At 38.5% G+C, this 17,370-nt stretch overlaps 2 protein-coding genes across 3 annotated transcripts; both read left to right on the forward strand.

The window, feature by feature from the left end:
* The first annotated feature begins 303 nt into the window (after window positions 1-303).
* On the forward strand, window positions 304-7,101 carry LOC121889717 (lecithin retinol acyltransferase-like). The gene is made up of 3 exons (XM_042401901.1): window positions 304-315; window positions 1,370-2,062; window positions 5,453-7,101. Exons 1-3 carry the CDS (start codon window positions 310-312, stop codon window positions 5,603-5,605), a joined length of 852 nt encoding a protein of 283 aa, XP_042257835.1. The 5' UTR covers window positions 304-309; the 3' UTR covers window positions 5,606-7,101.
* Window positions 7,102-9,615: 2,514 nt separating this feature from the next.
* lratb.2 (lecithin retinol acyltransferase b, tandem duplicate 2) lies at window positions 9,616-17,295 on the forward strand. Of its 2 annotated transcripts, none has more exons than XM_042401976.1 (6): window positions 9,616-10,012; window positions 10,234-10,517; window positions 11,026-11,131; window positions 11,495-11,569; window positions 13,213-13,365; window positions 16,995-17,295. In XM_042401976.1, exons 2-6 carry the CDS (start codon window positions 10,342-10,344, stop codon window positions 17,148-17,150), a joined length of 666 nt encoding a protein of 221 aa, XP_042257910.1. In that variant the 5' UTR covers window positions 9,616-10,012; window positions 10,234-10,341; the 3' UTR covers window positions 17,151-17,295. The 2 variants fall into 2 exon arrangements, with proteins under 2 accessions (XP_042257910.1, XP_042257909.1); XM_042401975.1 differs by having other exon boundaries at window positions 10,298-10,517.
* Window positions 17,296-17,370: the final 75 nt, after the last annotated feature.

The following is a 17,370-nucleotide window of genomic DNA, read 5'->3' on the forward strand; positions in this document are numbered from 1 at the left end:
TTTAAAGGGTTTTCTGAGAAGTGGAACTTGACTTTAGGGTGAAAGTTGAACTCTTAAAACATTGTTCGACTCATGATGGACAGTTAGAAATAAAAAAGGGATTAAAAATCGATGCAGCAGAACTGGTCTCTGCATGTTTCTTGCTCCCAGAGGATGAACCTTTACCCATGCGGTCTCTCCTCTGACGCCGCCTTCAGTGCAAAATCTTAATTTTTGCAAAGAAGTAAATTTAACGGCCGTGTGAAACGTCTTTATTCTGATCATCACAGGTTTTATTTGACAATACGGCGGAATAAAAACTACGACAACATGAAAGTAGGTAAAACTTTCTGATCCTTTATTCTGCTTACAGATTATTCATCACTGTGTTATAATCAGTTACTTTTACATCTGTGAGGAAGACGTCTGTAAAGTATTGCAGTAAAAGTACATAAGTATTATGAGCTTGATGTAGTTAAAGTATTGCAGTAAAAGTACATAAGTATTATGAGCTTGATGTAGTTAAAGTATTGCAGTAAAAGTACATAAGTATTATGAGCTTGATGTAGTTAAAGTATTGCAGTAAAAGTAGTGGTTTGGTCCCTCTGACTGATATATTATTATATATGACATCATTAGATTATTAATAGTGAAGCATCAGTGTTAGAGCAGCATGTTACTGTTGTAGCTGCTGGAGGTGGAGCTAGTTTACACTACTTTATATACAGTTAGCTAGTTTAGTCCAGTGGTTCCCAACCTAGGGGTCGGGCCCCTCCAAAGGGTCAGCAGATAAATCTGAGGGGTGGTGAGATGATTAATGGGAGAGGAAAGAAGAAAAAACAAAGTTCTGATACACAAATCTGTTTTCAGTTTTTGGACTTTTTCTCTAATCTTTGATTTTTGCTGAAATATTGGATCATTTGAACATTTATTGAAATGAAAGCATGTGAGAAGTTTAGAGGGAAAAATCACTATTTGGTGGAGCTGTTAACAACTCATAGACATGTGAAATGTGACCCCGACTACACACTGCTTTTTGTAAGACGTCAAAAGCCAAAAAGGTTGGAAACCACTGGTTTCATCTTTAACAATGTGTTGTATTTTAAAAGCTTGTTATATTATCCATTGTGTCAAATATTCATCTGAAAAGTAACTAAAGCTGTCAAATAAATGTAGTGGAGTAGAAAGTACAATATTTCCCTCTGAAATGTAGAAAGTAGCATCACATGGAAATACTCAAGTAAAGTACAAGTACCTCAAAACTGTACTTACGTACAGTACTGGAGTAAATGTACGTAGTTTACTGTCAAAAGCTTCAGATTGTTGTTGATGTTTTCTTCTCGCTCTCTCTCTCTCTCTCTCTCTCTCTCTCTCTCTCGACGTCACGCAGCCCTCCTCCTCCGTCGTCTCCAAATTTCCTCGGAGGAGGACAAACCTTCAGAGAGGAGAGAGGGAGGACAGAGAGAAGCACCGAGAGGAGAAAGAAGACACAAAATCAATCGTTGCAGTCATGTTGGACACGCTCACCTTCCTCCTGGAGAAGCTCTTCCTCCTCGCCCACATCAAGCTGTCCAGCCTGCTGCCTCTTCTGGGCAGAGAGCGCGGAGACCCGCCGGTCACCAGGCGCTGTGAGCGGGAGGAGGCTCCCGCACAGCCCGCCGCAGCTCCGCAGAAGTTCCAGCGGGGAGACCTGCTGGAGGTCCCGCGGACTCTCTTCACCCACTTCGGCATCTACCTGGGCGACAACCGGGTGGCGCACCTCATCCCGGACATCCTGCCGGTGCTGACCGCAGACAGCAAGCAGATCCAGGAGATGGTGACCAACAGTCGGCTGCTGCTCGGTGTGCTCTCCAAGCGCGCCAGCATCCGGGTGGACTCGGTGGAGGACTTCGCGTACGGCGCCGGGATCCTGCTCAACGCCATGGACCGGGCGGTGCACCGGAGCCCGCTGACCGGAGAGGAGGTGGCCCGGCGGGCGGAGCGGCTGGTCGGCTCCGTGTCCTACAGTCTGCTGTGGAACAACTGCGAGCACTTCGTCACCTACTGCCGCTACGGCACCGCGCAGAGCCTGCAGACCGACCAGGTGAGGAGCTGCCCGGGTGGCGCTTTTTACGCGCCGGATTGCAGGCGGCTGCTTTGATGTAGCTGCTCTGATGGTTCTTCTAACTTTCTGCTTCTCACACTGATGCACTTCCAGCATTTTCACACCAGCCAGAGAGAGAGAGAGAGAGAGAGAGAGAGAGAGAGAGAGAGAGAGAGAGAGAGGTCAAACAGTTTGTTGCGCAGCGCGTCAGACGTTTGATTTTTTTGCGCGTTTTTGTCGCAAAGAAACCAAAAAATGTATTTTGCGACCAAAAAGTCAGGACAACATCTAACTCTGATGATCTCCTTTATTACACCAGATGTTTTTTTTTTTGTTCTCATCCTAAACTCATCTCAGTGCATGTGAAGGTTTATGCAGACAGAGCTGTGAAGCGACACATTTGCGCTTTTACGCACCAGACGGGTGTTAAGAGAGAAAGTCTCGCTTTTGCAGGAGGGCGACAGTCAGGCGGCCTGCAGGACTGTGCAGCCTCATAAAACTCACAAAGCTTTGATGATGAACAAAGTTATGTTCTGCTCTTCAGGTTGTAATTTTAGTCACTTCACAAGCTGCTGTCCAGATCTGTGAAGGTGTTTTTTTTATTTTTCTGCATCTGGTTAAAGTGAAAATGAAAACTTTAAAGCTCTAAAAAAGTTGCACCGTGTTCATTTAGTTGCAGCAAGGAAACACAGGGAAGTGACTAAGCTGTTTGTGCAAGAAACTTAAAAATAGAAACATGTAAAATAGTAAAGAAATCAGAGGTTTGTGCTCTTTTGTGTTTGTACAAAAGTCTCTCGATGCTGCAAGAGTTCTTCAAAATGCATAAAACAACAAACACAGTTTTGAGCATCACAGATGAGCTTTAAACGTCTTTGTTCAGGAACAAAAAGGTGAAAAACCAAACGTCTGCATCCTCCTCTTCCTCCTCTCCACCTCCCGCCCCTTCCTCTCCTCCACCTTCATTTTCTGAGTCTGTTTTTAAGTCGAGAGAAGGAAAATCTGGGTCGCTCGTCGGAAAAGTTCAGAGAACAAGAGCAGCATTCAGAGCAGAGGCTCCTGCCAGACACCAAACAGCAGCAGCACGTCAGGGTCGGCACAGACTGATGATGATGATGATGGAGGAGGAGGGCAGCAGCGAAGGCTCCCCCCGCCCCTCCCTCCGCTCTGCTCAGACTGCAGTGTTTCCCTCTCTGCGGTTTCGGGGCTGAATTTAAATAGCAGAGATGACAAGTTGAGGTCAGAGGAAACAAATAGATGAAGAAACAGACTTTTGCTGCTGTAAAAAAAGAGATGAACTGATCGTGATCTGACGAACCTTGTGGCTGAATCTGAAGGTTGATATAAATGAGCAAATATGACAAACATTTGGTGGTTGGAGATTCTCCAGTTTAGGGATTTGCTTTTTTTTTCTCTGTTTTTATATCTTCCTACACTGAATATTTTAGCTTTGAATAAAACAAGACGTCACTTGAGGCTTTTGGGAAACTGTGACGAGCATTTAATCCATTAATCTATAATAAAATAGTTATATTTATATTATTAACTGTAATATAATGATGTTTAAAATGAAAAACATGAGAAGACTGAAGAACAGTTTTGGTTTACAGTTGAAGTTTGACTTTTTTTTCGACACTTTTTACAGTGTAAAAACTTGCAGGCTGTGAGGGGGCGTGGCCTGTCTGGCCCAATCCCAATGTCCCCCCAAAAGCCTAAATCCTGAACCCTCACAGACTTAATTTTTTTTTTAAATGCTTCTGGTCTTCCCCTGTATTTAACGTCACAACGCTATGAATTGTGGGTAATTCCCTCATATAATGTCTGCAGAAAGTGTGCTCAAAAAGTCAACGAAATGCACTTAACGATTCAATAGCGGGACAACCTGAAACCCTCGCGGATGTCCGTGAGTATGGACGTTGGGTTCGGGTCTACATGGTGATCGAGTTTCACTTCCTGTGATTGATAACCTAAATATTTGACCCACGTGCAGTCAGTCTGCTTCCTACAGGTTCGTTAAAGGGGGCCAACAGAAGCTCTTGCGGGGGCCTCAGAGGGGCCCCGTGGTAAAATAAACAGGTCAATTAGCGTTCTTTGACTGGAAGTGAACATCAACACAGAAACGAACAGAAATCTGAGAGAATGATCAGTTTAACTTCCCTTAAAAACTAAAGGGGACGTGTTCTGCTTTCCCTTATTTTCAATCATATATATAATGTTACAATGTCGGATGTTCTTTCTACTTTCAGCCCAAGTCGTCATCGTCTGACAGATGACAGATTTCTTTATATGGTCACTGCTCCGATAACATTATAGTGTTTTTCCAGTGTTTTCACTGAGCCATGACTTTATTACACATCAGCAAAGTAAAATAAGTAGTTTACCTGTTGGAGGTTTGCTGGTCGTCTGCAGCTCTTCATCAAACATCATCATCACTGTACTCTTCCTCCTGCGTTATTTCTAACTGATCCGCTCAACAAACAGCTCCAAATATCTTCATACCGCTAACAAAGCTCTGCTAATTCAGTGAGGAACACGTCTCACTTCCTGTAAATTCTTCACAATGAATGTTGGGTTTACATCAGCGGTAACTTAACACAACTCTGATACGTCTGTCTCTCGGCCAGCCTCCGGAAAGCTGGCCAATCAGAACAGAGTGGGCTCATCAGGAGGGCGGGGCCTTAAAGAGACAGGAGCTAAAACGGCCTGTTTCAGACAGAGGCTGAACTGAGGGGCTGCATAAAGGACCAGTAGAAGATAAATAAGGAGTTTTTAACTGTGAATCATGTAAAGCTGCTCTAGTAGAGTCCAAAAATAAATAAAAGTATAGAGCTGGAAATGAGCATAATAGGTCCTCTTTAATGAAAACTGCATTATTTATTCAGACTTTTGTCAAATATAATTACCTTTAGTTATTTTAATAATTTAAAGAAACATTAAGAATGTTTTTAAGGTTTTTAAAATAAATAAATAAACGTCTTTGTCTCACATAAGTTGAAATAGTAGATAAAACAATCTCACCTAAAGCTTCACTTACCGGCTCATGGTCTTCATCAGTGGATCCCAGTTAGCTTAAAGGTAATGAAGCTGCAACGATTAATCAATTAGTCGATCGACTATCTATCTATTTTGATAATCAGATAATCGTTTTAGTCATTTTTTAAGGAAAAATACCAAATATTTGTTGGTTGCAGCTTCTCAGATGTGAGCTGCTGTGATGCTATTTTGTGTCGTACATGAAAGTAAATTGAACATCTAGATTTTGGACTGTTGATCAGATAAAACAAGACGTTTTAAGACCGAGCAGCCAACCAAACTCGCATCGTTTTTATAGAGAAGTTTAGTCACTAATTATTACTTCTTATGACTAATCATGTACTTTTCTTCTTCCTCCAGTTCTGCGAGTGGCTGAAGTCTCTGATCCGGGACCAGAGGAACGTTCTCCTGACGGCGCTGCTGGGCCTGATGTCCATGGTGTGTTTGGGAATATCCTCCAGCACCGCCCTGCCCACCCTCCTCATCCCCTTCACTCTGTGGATGGCCGGCTAGAAGCTTCACCGCTGGTTCAGTACAGGCTGAGCCGCCATGTTGGAAGACTGACAGGAAGGAAGTAGTTTTTGCTTTCAGAAGTAAAAGTCTGTCGTACTAAATTTCATTACGGGATTAGATTAGTTTCATAACCATTGAACAAAATCTCCAAAGAATCAAACAAACGAAAATGAATTTGAAAGTGACTAAAAATAATTTGAAACCACAAAATTACAAAACTGACATTTGAATTTCACTCTTAGTGTCACTTTTTACAGTTTTGTTGCTAAATGTTTCAGACACAAAGCTAAAGCTAACTTTAGCTCCAGCTAACATTAACAATATTTAAACCCAAGTTAGCCCCTCAGCAGCGCTAGCTAAAAGAGACTTTAGCTGTAGCTCTCTTGTGGCTAATTAAGGCCAAAACAAATGTGTGGTTAATGTTATCAGTATATTAAATTACTGTTATTATCATTAAATGTTATGAAATTATTATTATCGTTAACCATATACATATTTTACTGACTAATGTATGTCTATGGTTATTTCTATCCATCCTCCTTTTTCTTTACCGTTTATCCACTAGAGGGTCACAGCGAGCAGGAGCTGACATATATAGTATAATAGTACATATAATATAGAGAGACAGACAAACATTCACACCTTTATAGTTTTTGTAAGGCGACAGTGTTAACTACTGCACCACCATGTCGCCCCAACGGTTATTTCTAATTACTTATAATAACCTCAGAAAAATGAACACATGAGAGCTGAAATGAAAGATTCAGCAACAAAACTGAAACTTAGTGACAACAAAAGAGAAATCCTGATCAGGAAACGCAGCACTCTTGTACAGTTTCATTATAAGTTTAACTCTTGAGGTAATTTTTTGTTTTTTTTAATTATTTTTAGTCACTTTGAATTTAATTTTCTTCTTTGATTCTTGGGAGATTCTGTTCAGATTGAATTCATTGGCTGCTCTACAGGAAGTGATTCATGTTACATTTCCTGCTTGTTTAAAATAAACAGAAGAAGAACAGTTAGCATTAGCAGCATTAGCAACCAGGACAAGAACAAGGTCAATAACTAGGACCGCCCACTCTGTTTGATTGACAGGTGTTTTTTTTTTGAAGTGATGAATGTTTAGCATTTCAAAAAATTAACATTTGTAGTTTTAAACGGACCAAAGATCATTTAATTATTACAGACTTTTACTGAAAAGCAAACAATAATCTTAACTCAAGGTCTACTTACTAGCTTCTGGAGCTTTCAGCTGCATCTCCACACTCAACAATATTCCTGTTTTCATGCCGCTCTGTTTTGAAATTCTCCATCGACTTCCTCTGAACAGTATAAACTCTGCGGCGGCCATCTTGCCTGTACGTATCCAGACTGTGTCCGTGTCGATCCCTCGGCCCCCGCCGGGTGAAGCGCTTCTGTAAATATCTGTAGATATCCTTCACGATCTGATTGTTGTCTAACAGTCACAAACTTTTGTACAGAATTTATTTTTTATGACGCTGTAACACTTTATACTGTGTTTTTTATGTAAATAAAGGAAGTGGAATCAGAGAGTATTTCTGTGTGTTCAGTGAAAGTTCATCCTCGTTCATTAAATAAGTCGTCGTTGGTGAATAAGAACATTACAACTTACTCATGTTTGCCTCCCAACATATTTTTGGGTAAATCACAGACTCACATTTTTCTCAATATAACGAGAAAATGTCATTTTAAAGAGAAATCTTTCTTGTTTTAACAAGAAAAGTTTTTTTTAATGAGAAGATGTATTTCCTTATGACGAGGTACTTCTCTCTGTGACAAACACGTCTTATGAACTTCAGTCTGATAATTTAATATTTCAAACACTTTTCTTATTATAACCATTTTTTTTCTCATAATAACAAGAAAATAAACTGATTTTAACATGAATAATCATCTCATTATAACAAATAGTTTTTCTTTTTGAGTAAATTGTCTTATTATGATGAGAAAATGTTTTTGATATAACATTCTGCTTATTTTGACTAAGTATAACATTATAACAAAGATTTTCTTGTTGTAAAGAGAAAATATTGCATTACAACAAACAGGTTTTTCTTATAACAAGAAAGTATCATATTTTAATGCCATTATACCTACATAAATAAACAAATATAGTTTCATCTCAGTGGTGAAACTACACTGTTGTATTTTCAGAAGTCTTTTCTATGGAAACAGCTCAAATCATCTGAGGCTTCTGAGTCTGTAAAATAAATATGAAAACATTATTCAGATATGCTCAGATAATTCACTCTGACCTGCAGCTGTATAAATCCAATCAAACCAAATCATAATGTAATTTAAATTTTCATAGTTTTACATTTAATTCTAACTTTGTTTAATTATCTACGGAGGCCGGAAGAAGCACAAAGTAAAAATTTAATTGTACAGTGCAGCTGATATATGACAATAAAGATTTCGTTTTATTAGATTTTATCTGAAAATAACAGATGTTTATGGTTCAAGTTTAACTTTCATAATGATTATAATAAATTTAAACACTTTTCACACAACCTACACTTAACATGTAGAAAACAAGAAGAATGAAAACTTTTAGTAAATGTTCCCCTCCAGATATGAATCCCATGAATCAGCAGTTTGTTGCTGTGTGAGCTGCTGTTAAAGCAAAAAGAAGACAGAAAAGAAAATCTGAAGTTGTGAAACGACGACCAGAATGAGTCTCCAGCTTGTGTGAGATGAAGAAACGCTCTGAATAAAGTTGCTTAATAATTATAATCCTGAGTTACTTGTGATTCAGTTCAATTCTGCAAGTAGCACAAAATGAGACACAAAAATACAGTTTAATTCCCTTTTTATTCAAAAGTAGAAACCTGTTTCCTTCCTATGAGAGATGAATCATGTACTTGACTTTATTACATTTTATGCTTCTAGTTCAGCACAGAACCGTAGAAACGATAGAATGACGTGACTATGATTAAACCTGCTGTACTTTTTGTTTCATTATTTCATTTTTAAACTAATTTGTTTAACTTTTTTATTTTTTTATTTGTGTTTTTTATTTGTAACTGTTGGTTTGTTTTGTTTTCTTTTGGTTTGTTTTGGTTTGGTTTGTTTTGTTTTGGTTTGGTTTGGTTTGGTTTGGTTTGTTTTGTTTTGTTTTGGTTTGTTTTGGTTTGGTTTGTTTTGGTTTGTTTTGTTTTGGTTTGGTTTGGTTTGTTTTGTTTTAGTTTGGTTTGGTTTGTTTTGTTTTGGTTTGTTTTGGTTTGGTTTGTTTTGTTTTGGTTTGGTTTGTTTTGGTTTGTTTTGGTTTGGTTTGGTTTGGTTTGTTTTGTTTTGGTTTGGTTTGGTTTGTTTTGTTTTGGTTTGGTTTGGTTTGTTTTGGTTTGTTTTGTTTTGGTTTGGTTTGGTTTGTTTTGTTTTGGTTTGGTTTGGTTTGGTTTGTTTTGGTTTGTTTTGTTTTGGTTTGTTTTGGTTTGGTTTGTTTTGGTTTGTTTTGTTTTGGTTTGTTTTGGTTTGTTTTGGTTTGGTTTGTTTTGGTTTGTTTTGGTTTGGTTTGTTTTGTTTTGGTTTGGTTTGGTTTGTTTTGGTTTGTTTTGTTTTGGTTTGGTTTGTTTTGGTTTGTTTTGTTTTGTTTTGGTTTGGTTTGGTTTGGTTTGTTTTGTTTTGTTTTGTTTTGTTTTGGTTTGGTTTGGTTTGGTTTGGTTTGGTTTGTTTTGGTTTGGTTTGGTTTGGTTTGTTTTGTTTTGGTTTGTTTTGGTTAGTTTTGTTTTGTTTTGGTTAGTTTTGTTTTGGTTTGGTTTGGTTTGTTTTGTTTTGGTTTGTTTTGGTTAGTTTTGTTTTGGTTTGGTTTGTTTTGTTTTGTTTTGGTTTGTTTTGTTTTGTTTTGTTTTGTTTTGTTTTGTTTTGTTTTGTTTTGTTTTGGTTTGGTTTGGTTTTTGGTTTGTTTTTGTTTTTTTTGGTCACTTTTCATCCTCCATACCTGCAACATTAAAGCTTTAATGTGGTTTTTTAAATGTGTTTGTTTAATTATATGTATTTTTAATTCATTCATTTTTAAAATTTAATTATATTTAACACATAATTTACAGTGTGTAAAGAAACTAATGGTCACATGATCTTTACAGATGAGCTGCTCCCGTCTGGCCATCGGTTCGGGGCCCCCAGGGGCCAGCTGGAACACATACAAGACGTATTTTATTCCCTGTTCTGTACATCCATTAAACACAGAATAACTGCATCAGGAAACACTTGTTACTTTATAAGATCTGCTCTCTGATATTATTTATATAACCTACCTGCTGCTGTACTACTCTATGTTGTATATTTTGTTTGTTTTTAATGGTTTGTTGCTCTACGCGTTTGTTTAGGAGAAGTTAAAGACAAGTTTCCACTGAGGTGGACAATAAAGTCAACCAATCAATCAATCAGGTGACTTCAGTTCTGTTTGTACTTTGTTGCTGGACGTTTACAATTTTTCTTGCTATAAAAATACAATAGATTTAAATGGTTATAAATAATGTTTTTTGGCTGTTAGCAGCAGAGCTACAGCGCTACTTGGAAAATGTGAATTTAAAGTGTGATTAGTACTTTTAGGCCAGATTTGTTTGCAAAACCTCAAAAAAATGTTGCTTTTCTGTCCTGAACTTCAGCTGCTAAATACTGAGCTGTGACCCTCGACCAGGCTGAACTAATCCTCTCTCCTTCCCCTCCCAGCTGAGGAATAAAAGCACCTTCACTTCCTCCGCCGCCTTCACACCATGTTTCCTCTGCAGCTGCTCGCTCTGCTCTTCATCTCCGCTTCACAACATGATCCGGAGGAGAAGAAGAAGAAGGAGAAAGAGAGTAAATACGACCTGATCTTCAGGAGGGGAGACCTGCTGGAGGTGCCCAGGACTCTGTTCACACACTTTGGGATTTACCTGGGAGCAGGCAGGTGAGTCCGATGGATGACGGCGATCTGATTGGTCGATGATGCTTCAGTCATGCTGATAAAGAATGACGTATTGATCCTAAAGAATATTCAGTTTGTGATTAAACCTTTCCTTATTTTCTCTTCTTTTATCTCTTATTTCCTTTCATCTCCTTTTCTTTTCTTTCCTTTCCTTCTTACTTATGTCATGTCTTTCTCCACTCTCCCATGTGCTTCCCTTTCTTTCTTTCTTTCTTTCTTTCTTTTCCTTGCCTATCACCCATGTATTTTTATTTCCTCACTACCTTTCTTTTACGTCCTTTACTCTCCTTTCTTCAACTCTTTCCTTTCCTTTCATTTCCTTTCCTCCTTTCTCTCCTACATAACCTGTAACTTCTCCTTTCCTTTTGCTTCCTTGCCCCTTTCGTCGCCTCCTCTCTCCTTTCCTTTCCCTCTTTCTTTTCTTTCTTCATCTCCTGCGTCCTCTCCTTTCTCCTGCTTTCACCTCTTTCCTTCCTGTCCTTCTCTCCAGAGTAGCTCACTTCATCCCGGACATCATGCCCGTCATCTCCAGTGACCAGTTTCAAATCAAACAAATGGTCACCAACAGCAGGCTCATACTGGGAGTTCTGGCAAAGGTACCAAAGCATGGTGGGATAAAAGACCCGCTGTACTCCAGTAGAATAGCAAGAACCTGTAAGTGGATGAGAGTATCCTGGTTTTAAGTCTAATCCTGGATATGGTATTTACACTGAACATGAGAAACCTGTTTATACATGATTCTAACAGCATCCAGGTGTCTACATGTGCACCAGAGTCCTGGTTATGGTCCTGGTTTCAGAAACCTTCACATGCTAGCTGGAGGACTCCAGTATAAACCAGGATACTGTGCCCTGAGACAATCAAACACATCCAACAATGTAATCATGTTATTTTTACAGGTTTTTACAGAATAGTATCAAGTATAAAGGTGGTCTAACCTCTGGATCTTCTGTCCTCAGTGTGGCAGTGTGAGGGTGGACTCAGTGGAAGACTTCGCTTATGGATCAGAGATATTCATTAACACCATGGACAAGGTAACATCGACCCTCGTTACATTTCATCAAGAAAGTTAAAAATAATTCACTAAATTCAAACTGGCTGCACCACAAACTAGTTGTTAGTAAATATTTACAGCTACTAACTGAGAAAGCTAACGTTAGCTTGCTAATATCTGACATGTTTAGACTGTAAAGAGTGAATATAATATAATATATAATATAATAACAATAACGTCAGACTAAAAGACCAAATAACGTTGGTTAGCTTAGCATAATCTCACTGTAAACTGCATGAATACAAAGACAAATCTACATTCACAAAGTTTATTTTATCTTTTGGCTCCTAAAACTGTTATTTTTGGAAGATATGTTACAGCTTGTGATGCTACAGTCACTTCCTGTTTACATAGTTGGTTGCTTCTTATTGGACAGCGCTACAGATGTTACCCAGCAACTAATTTACACATTACTAAAGTGTTTACTTCAGTAGATAGGACCGTTGACTGTATATAAATATGGACGTCATGACAGCTCTGCTAAAGTGAAGCCAAAACATCTGTATCGCCCCCTGCTGGCTGGCTGAAGTATAGGTCATAAGTCCCGCCCCCCTCTATGTTAGCAGATGGGACATGAGTCAAACTAAAAAATCAAAGTTCACGTCAAATAAATTTTTCCCAAAGATGGTTTCTGTCATTTTAGGTCGCTGATGTTTGTTCATGTGCCCATTCTTCTGATGTTTGTTTTTAGTTTAATCATTTTTAATTATCTGACAATATGAAAAGGGGGTGTGAAGTCATGATTGACAGCTGCTCTCAAACCACCATTAGACGGCGGGACGGCTGAGGGGGCGTGTCCCGCGGGCCGTGATCCTGCTGTCCGACTCTGTTGCACAGACTCTGGCTCCAAATGACATCACACGAGCAAGATGGCCGCTCCTGGAAAGGAGATATTTCACTTTTGCATAGTGACAGGAAGTGGAGACGTGTCGTCCATATTTATATACAGTCAATGGATAAAACATTTCTTAAAGGACCAGTGTGTAGGATTTGGTGTCGGGGGAACCTACGGTGGCCACGAAACTTTCAAAAAATGCAAAAGGCCCTCTCTAGAGCCAGTGTTTGGTTTGTCCGTTCTGGGCTACTGTAGAAACATGGCGGCCTCCATGGAAGAGGACCTGCTCCCTGTGTAGATATTAAGGGCTCATTCTAAGGTAACTAAAACACAATAATTCTTATTTTCAGGTGATTATACACTAATTAAAACATACTTATGAATATTATCTTCCATTTCTGCCGAGTCTGTTCTGCTAGATGCTGCTAAATTCTACAGACTGGTCCTTTAAGCTTTGCTACCTGATTTAGTAAATCTGTTTGAAACTAGTAGTTACTAAGAACTTAGCGAAGGCTTAACACACAAACGCAGTGATGGATTTAAGAACTGCTGTTGTTTCTGAGATTCTGATGAATTGGACACTAAATGCATTTTTTTTTTTTCATCTGAATAAACGTTAATATAGAAAAGTTACTGACAGAATGTGGCAGCAGAGATACTGTAGATACAGGCTGATGGTGTTAGCAGTAGAGTTAGTGGCTGTTTATCAGACCGTCAACGGTGAAATCTTTGGATTCAATGTGTCCTCCGGTTTCCTGACACCCCACCTGTGGTTGTCATCCGTCCAGGTGTGCAGCCGGCCGGCGCTGCAGGGGGAGGAGGTGGCCATGAGGGCGGAGAAGCTGCAGGGCGACGTGGCCTACAGCCTGCTGTGGTACAACTGTGAACACTTCGTCATGTACTGTCGATACGGAACCGTCATGAGCTTCCAGACGTTCCAGGTGACGCTCGACAACAGACACTAAACCAGAGTCACTACGGTTATAATATAATCCTCATACTGTCAATCAGTCAGGTTGAATCATCTGAAACTAAAGATGGTACATTTACTCAAGTACTGTACTTCTGTACTTTACTTGAGTATTTCCATGTGATGCTACTGTCTACATTTCAGAGGGAAATATTGTACTTTCTACTCCACTACATTTATTTGACAGCTTTAGTTACTTTTCAGATGAAGATTTGACACAATGGATAATATAACAAGCTTTTAAAATACAACACATTGTTAAAGATGAAACCAGTGGTTTCCAACCTTTTTGTCTTTTGACGTCTTACAAAAAGCAGTGTGTAGTCGGGGTCACATTTCACATGTCTATGAGTTGTTAACAGCTCCACCAAATAGTGATTTTTCCCTCTAAACTTCTCACATGCTTTCATTTCAATAAATGTTCAAATGATCCAATATTTCAGCAAAAATCAAAGATTAGAGAAAAAGTCAGAAAACTGAAAACAGATTTGTGTATCAGAACTTTGTTTTTTCTTCTTTCCTCTCCCATTAATCATCTCACCACCCCTCAGATTTATCTGCTGACCCTTTGGAGGGGCCCGACCCCTAGGTTGGGAACCACTGGACTAAACTAGCTAACTGTATATAAAGTAGTGTAAACTAGCTCTTTAGCTATAAAGCTATAAGAGAAGCTGCAGAGTAGGTTCATCACTACGACCGACACAAACACACTGACAGCTGAGTTATAGAAATATCAGTTAAAGCTGCTTTAGTTGGTTGAAGTTCTGAAATGAGTTTAAAAGTGTCAGTTGAAGTTTAACTACTTAAGCCATAAGAACCCAGTTCTCCTTAAAGGAAAATTCTAGGGAATATAAAACAGACCAAATGGACCACAAGGAACACATTTCTGATTTTTATTTTGAAATTCTACCTTCAGTGTCAAAGATCTGTAATGTAACATATATGTCATAACTTGTTTTATATCAATTTGTTCAAGAAATGTGGTCAGAACAGGTTAAATGTAATACAGGACGTCTTATTAAATGGGTTGAAACCTTCCTTTAGTGACAAAAAAAACAAGCTTTTTAAAATGAGCTATTTCTGTCACATTTGCTGACACTGCCATTTTGGAAGTGATGTCATGGGTACACAGATTCACACATTGTCACATGACTGCAGCAGGATGTTCAGTAGATGTCACTTTAGGGACTTCATGAGTTAAAATCAAGGATAAAAGCTGTTATAAGGAACTTTCCAGAACATTGAAAGGGTTGATGACACCTTATGGGTTAAAGTAGACGAACCAAAAGAATAACAGATCGTCAAAAATGATGTCAAAATATCTTTAAGTGACGCATAAAGTGCAGTAATTGTTGGAGTCAGAAGAGTCTTTGCCTGATTTTTTTTATAAGGTGCATATTCCTGCAATGATCAGTCGATCGTCAGACAATTAATCAGCGTCTATTTTGATAATCGATTAACTGCGTCAATCATTTTTAAAGCAAAAATGCCAAAAAAATTATAATTCCAGTTTCTCAAAAGTGAAGATTTGCTGTTTTTACTTTTCATACCTGACAGTTAATTGAACATCTGAACATTTTAGACTGTCGGTTGAACATAACGAGCAAACCGAAGACGTCACCGAGGCCTCTGAGGACGAGTGAATGACACGTTTCCACTTTTTAAAAAACATTTCACAGACTGAACGACTAATCTACTGATTGAGAAAATAATCACCAGATTAATCAATGATGAAATGAAACGTTAGTTGCAGGAATAATGTTCACAATACACAGAGTGGGGGGGGGGGGGGGGGGGGGTGATAGGGGGTTTAATGGGGGCCAGTAGCTCATTTTTGCACCCAAACAAGCTAATCTGCAGTTTTACAGTAATAAATGTGCTTTGATTAAATGATTTAATGATTCAAAGTTACATTTTCTAGACGTCTGTTCAGCAGCGTTCACTGACTGTATGTCAGTGTGAACTTCTGTTATCTTGACATCACTTTTAAACCAAATTTAACCCTTTTTTACCATCAAATCCAGGTTCTCTGGGTGATGTTGGTAACAGGAACAAACGCTGGAATATACTGCACACTGTACATATACTCTGATTTAATGTGTTTGTTTCACATGTTCTGGTTTCTACAAACTGGCTCCAGCAGCACAGCTGACCTTTAGCTGCGAGGAGTTTATTTCCTGCCACAGATTACTGCTGATCACAGATCAGACCCCTCTTTAATTGGGTTAATCCTCCGTGTTGCAGCAACAGGCCGTCAATAAAAGCTCCATTGTTTCTGCCGTATTGTTTTCAGCTGCAGATGGTTGTCTCATCGCAGCCTTTTGATTGCAGCGTGTGATTAAAAGCGTGACGGAGGGTAATTGTGAAAGAACGGAGTGAACAAGTTTGTGGTTTCGGGCCAATGGAGAGCATGAGGAGGAGGAGGAGGAGGAGGAGGAGGAAGAGGAAGAGGAGGGAGGGGGAGAGAGAGGAAATGAAAGTAAAGAAAAAGATGGAGGAAAGAGGAGCTCTGCTGCTGGACGAAGTTAAAAGTTCCTGAAAGTCTGAAAATACTTCAAACATCAGCTGCATTGATTATTCAACTCATCAATTAACTGATACACAAAACTATTAATGACTTAAAATATTTATAAGTGATAGTTTGCAGGTTCCAGGTGTTACACTGCAGCTTACGTCTCTTCTTACCTCCGTTTCAATCACTTTATTTTGAAGTATTGATCTCATGTTACCTCTGACCTTTGACCTTTGACTCCTAAGTACACACAGTATATTAATAATGCAGGAAGTGAAGCTCACAGTCTGAGAATGTGAGTTAATCAAGAACAATGCAACAGCTCCATCTAGTGGTTATTTATGGTTGTTGTTTTAAACTCTGTAACTGTGTTAAATGATTTTTATTTCCTTTATTTCAATTGTTATTTATTTTTGCTGTGTGTACAAGCAAACTGATGATTCAGGACATAACCAGAGACGATTATGAAAATTAAATATAATAATAATTAATGTGCTTTTACCTGAAAAAACAACATGTTTTTATTTTTGACATATCTAAATGTTATTTATTTTTACCAGTGGAACAGTAAATACATTAAAAATATGTACAAACAATACTATGGGAACTATGGGAATGATATGGGAACATTACCAGAGAATATTGTGAAAAAAAATAATTAAATAAGATTAAATTAAATTGAGTTAAATTTCAAAAACACACAATGTGCATTTACCTCACATTTTTATTTTTTTTAATATCTAAATCTGGTACCAAAGTTAACTTCTTGAAGTCTATTTTTTTAATAATAACAATAAACAAAACTCTTTTACTGAGAAAACAAAAATTTGCTGCCTTGAAAACAAAGAATAATGTCCAATAATTTATGTGATTATTGGATATTTTTAATCTTGATAAAAGATTCAACATCTGTCCAGAACAGAAATCACAAGAATATTAAATATTCAGTCTAAACACATGTAGTACTGAGTCTGTCTGGAGCAAAAAGAAAATAAAAACTTTATTAACACAATATTCATCATTATTTAACTATATTTTATCCACCAGCTGTTTAATGTGTTTCCTCCTCTCTTCTTCTCCTCCATCAGTTCTGTAAGACGGTGCGGAAGCTGCTGCTGAGCCGGCGTGTTGCCAAGGTGACGGCGTTGCTAGGGGCCTGTCTGCTCCTCTACCTCAGATCCGTGACGGCCTGCTCCGCCATGCTGGCCGTCCTGCTGCCGTTCCTCATCTGGATGGCCTCGTAGACACAGACACGTTTATCAGCAGAGTCAGTAAACTCTGTGTTCAACAAGTCAACATGGAAATATGAAATACACATGAGAATAATCTGTAAAAAAAAAACATGTAAAATTATGACATGAGTCTAATAAAGATTGTATTTTTCAGAGATTCTTGAGTTGTTTTATTTTTTTTTATTTTTTTTACTTTTGACAATCAACTGCATGTGTAGTGTGTGTAGCTGCA

This window comes from Thunnus maccoyii, chromosome 22 (genome assembly GCF_910596095.1).
Source record: "Thunnus maccoyii chromosome 22, fThuMac1.1, whole genome shotgun sequence".
Lineage (NCBI taxonomy): Eukaryota > Metazoa > Chordata > Actinopteri > Scombriformes > Scombridae > Thunnus > Thunnus maccoyii.

Coding starts and splice junctions, on each gene's coding strand:
- LOC121889717 (XM_042401901.1), top strand. Junction 2,063..5,452: donor AGAGCCTGCAGACCGACCAG/GTGAGGAGCTGC, acceptor TTCTTCCTCCAG/TTCTGCGAGTGGCTGAAGTC.
- lratb.2 (XM_042401976.1), top strand. CDS start 10,342: ATGTTTCCTCTGCAGCTGCTCGCTCTGCTCTTCATCTCCGCTTCACAA. Junction 10,518..11,025: donor ATTTACCTGGGAGCAGGCAG/GTGAGTCCGATG, acceptor CCTTCTCTCCAG/AGTAGCTCACTTCATCCCGG. Junction 11,132..11,494: donor TACTGGGAGTTCTGGCAAAG/GTACCAAAGCAT, acceptor TTCTGTCCTCAG/TGTGGCAGTGTGAGGGTGGA.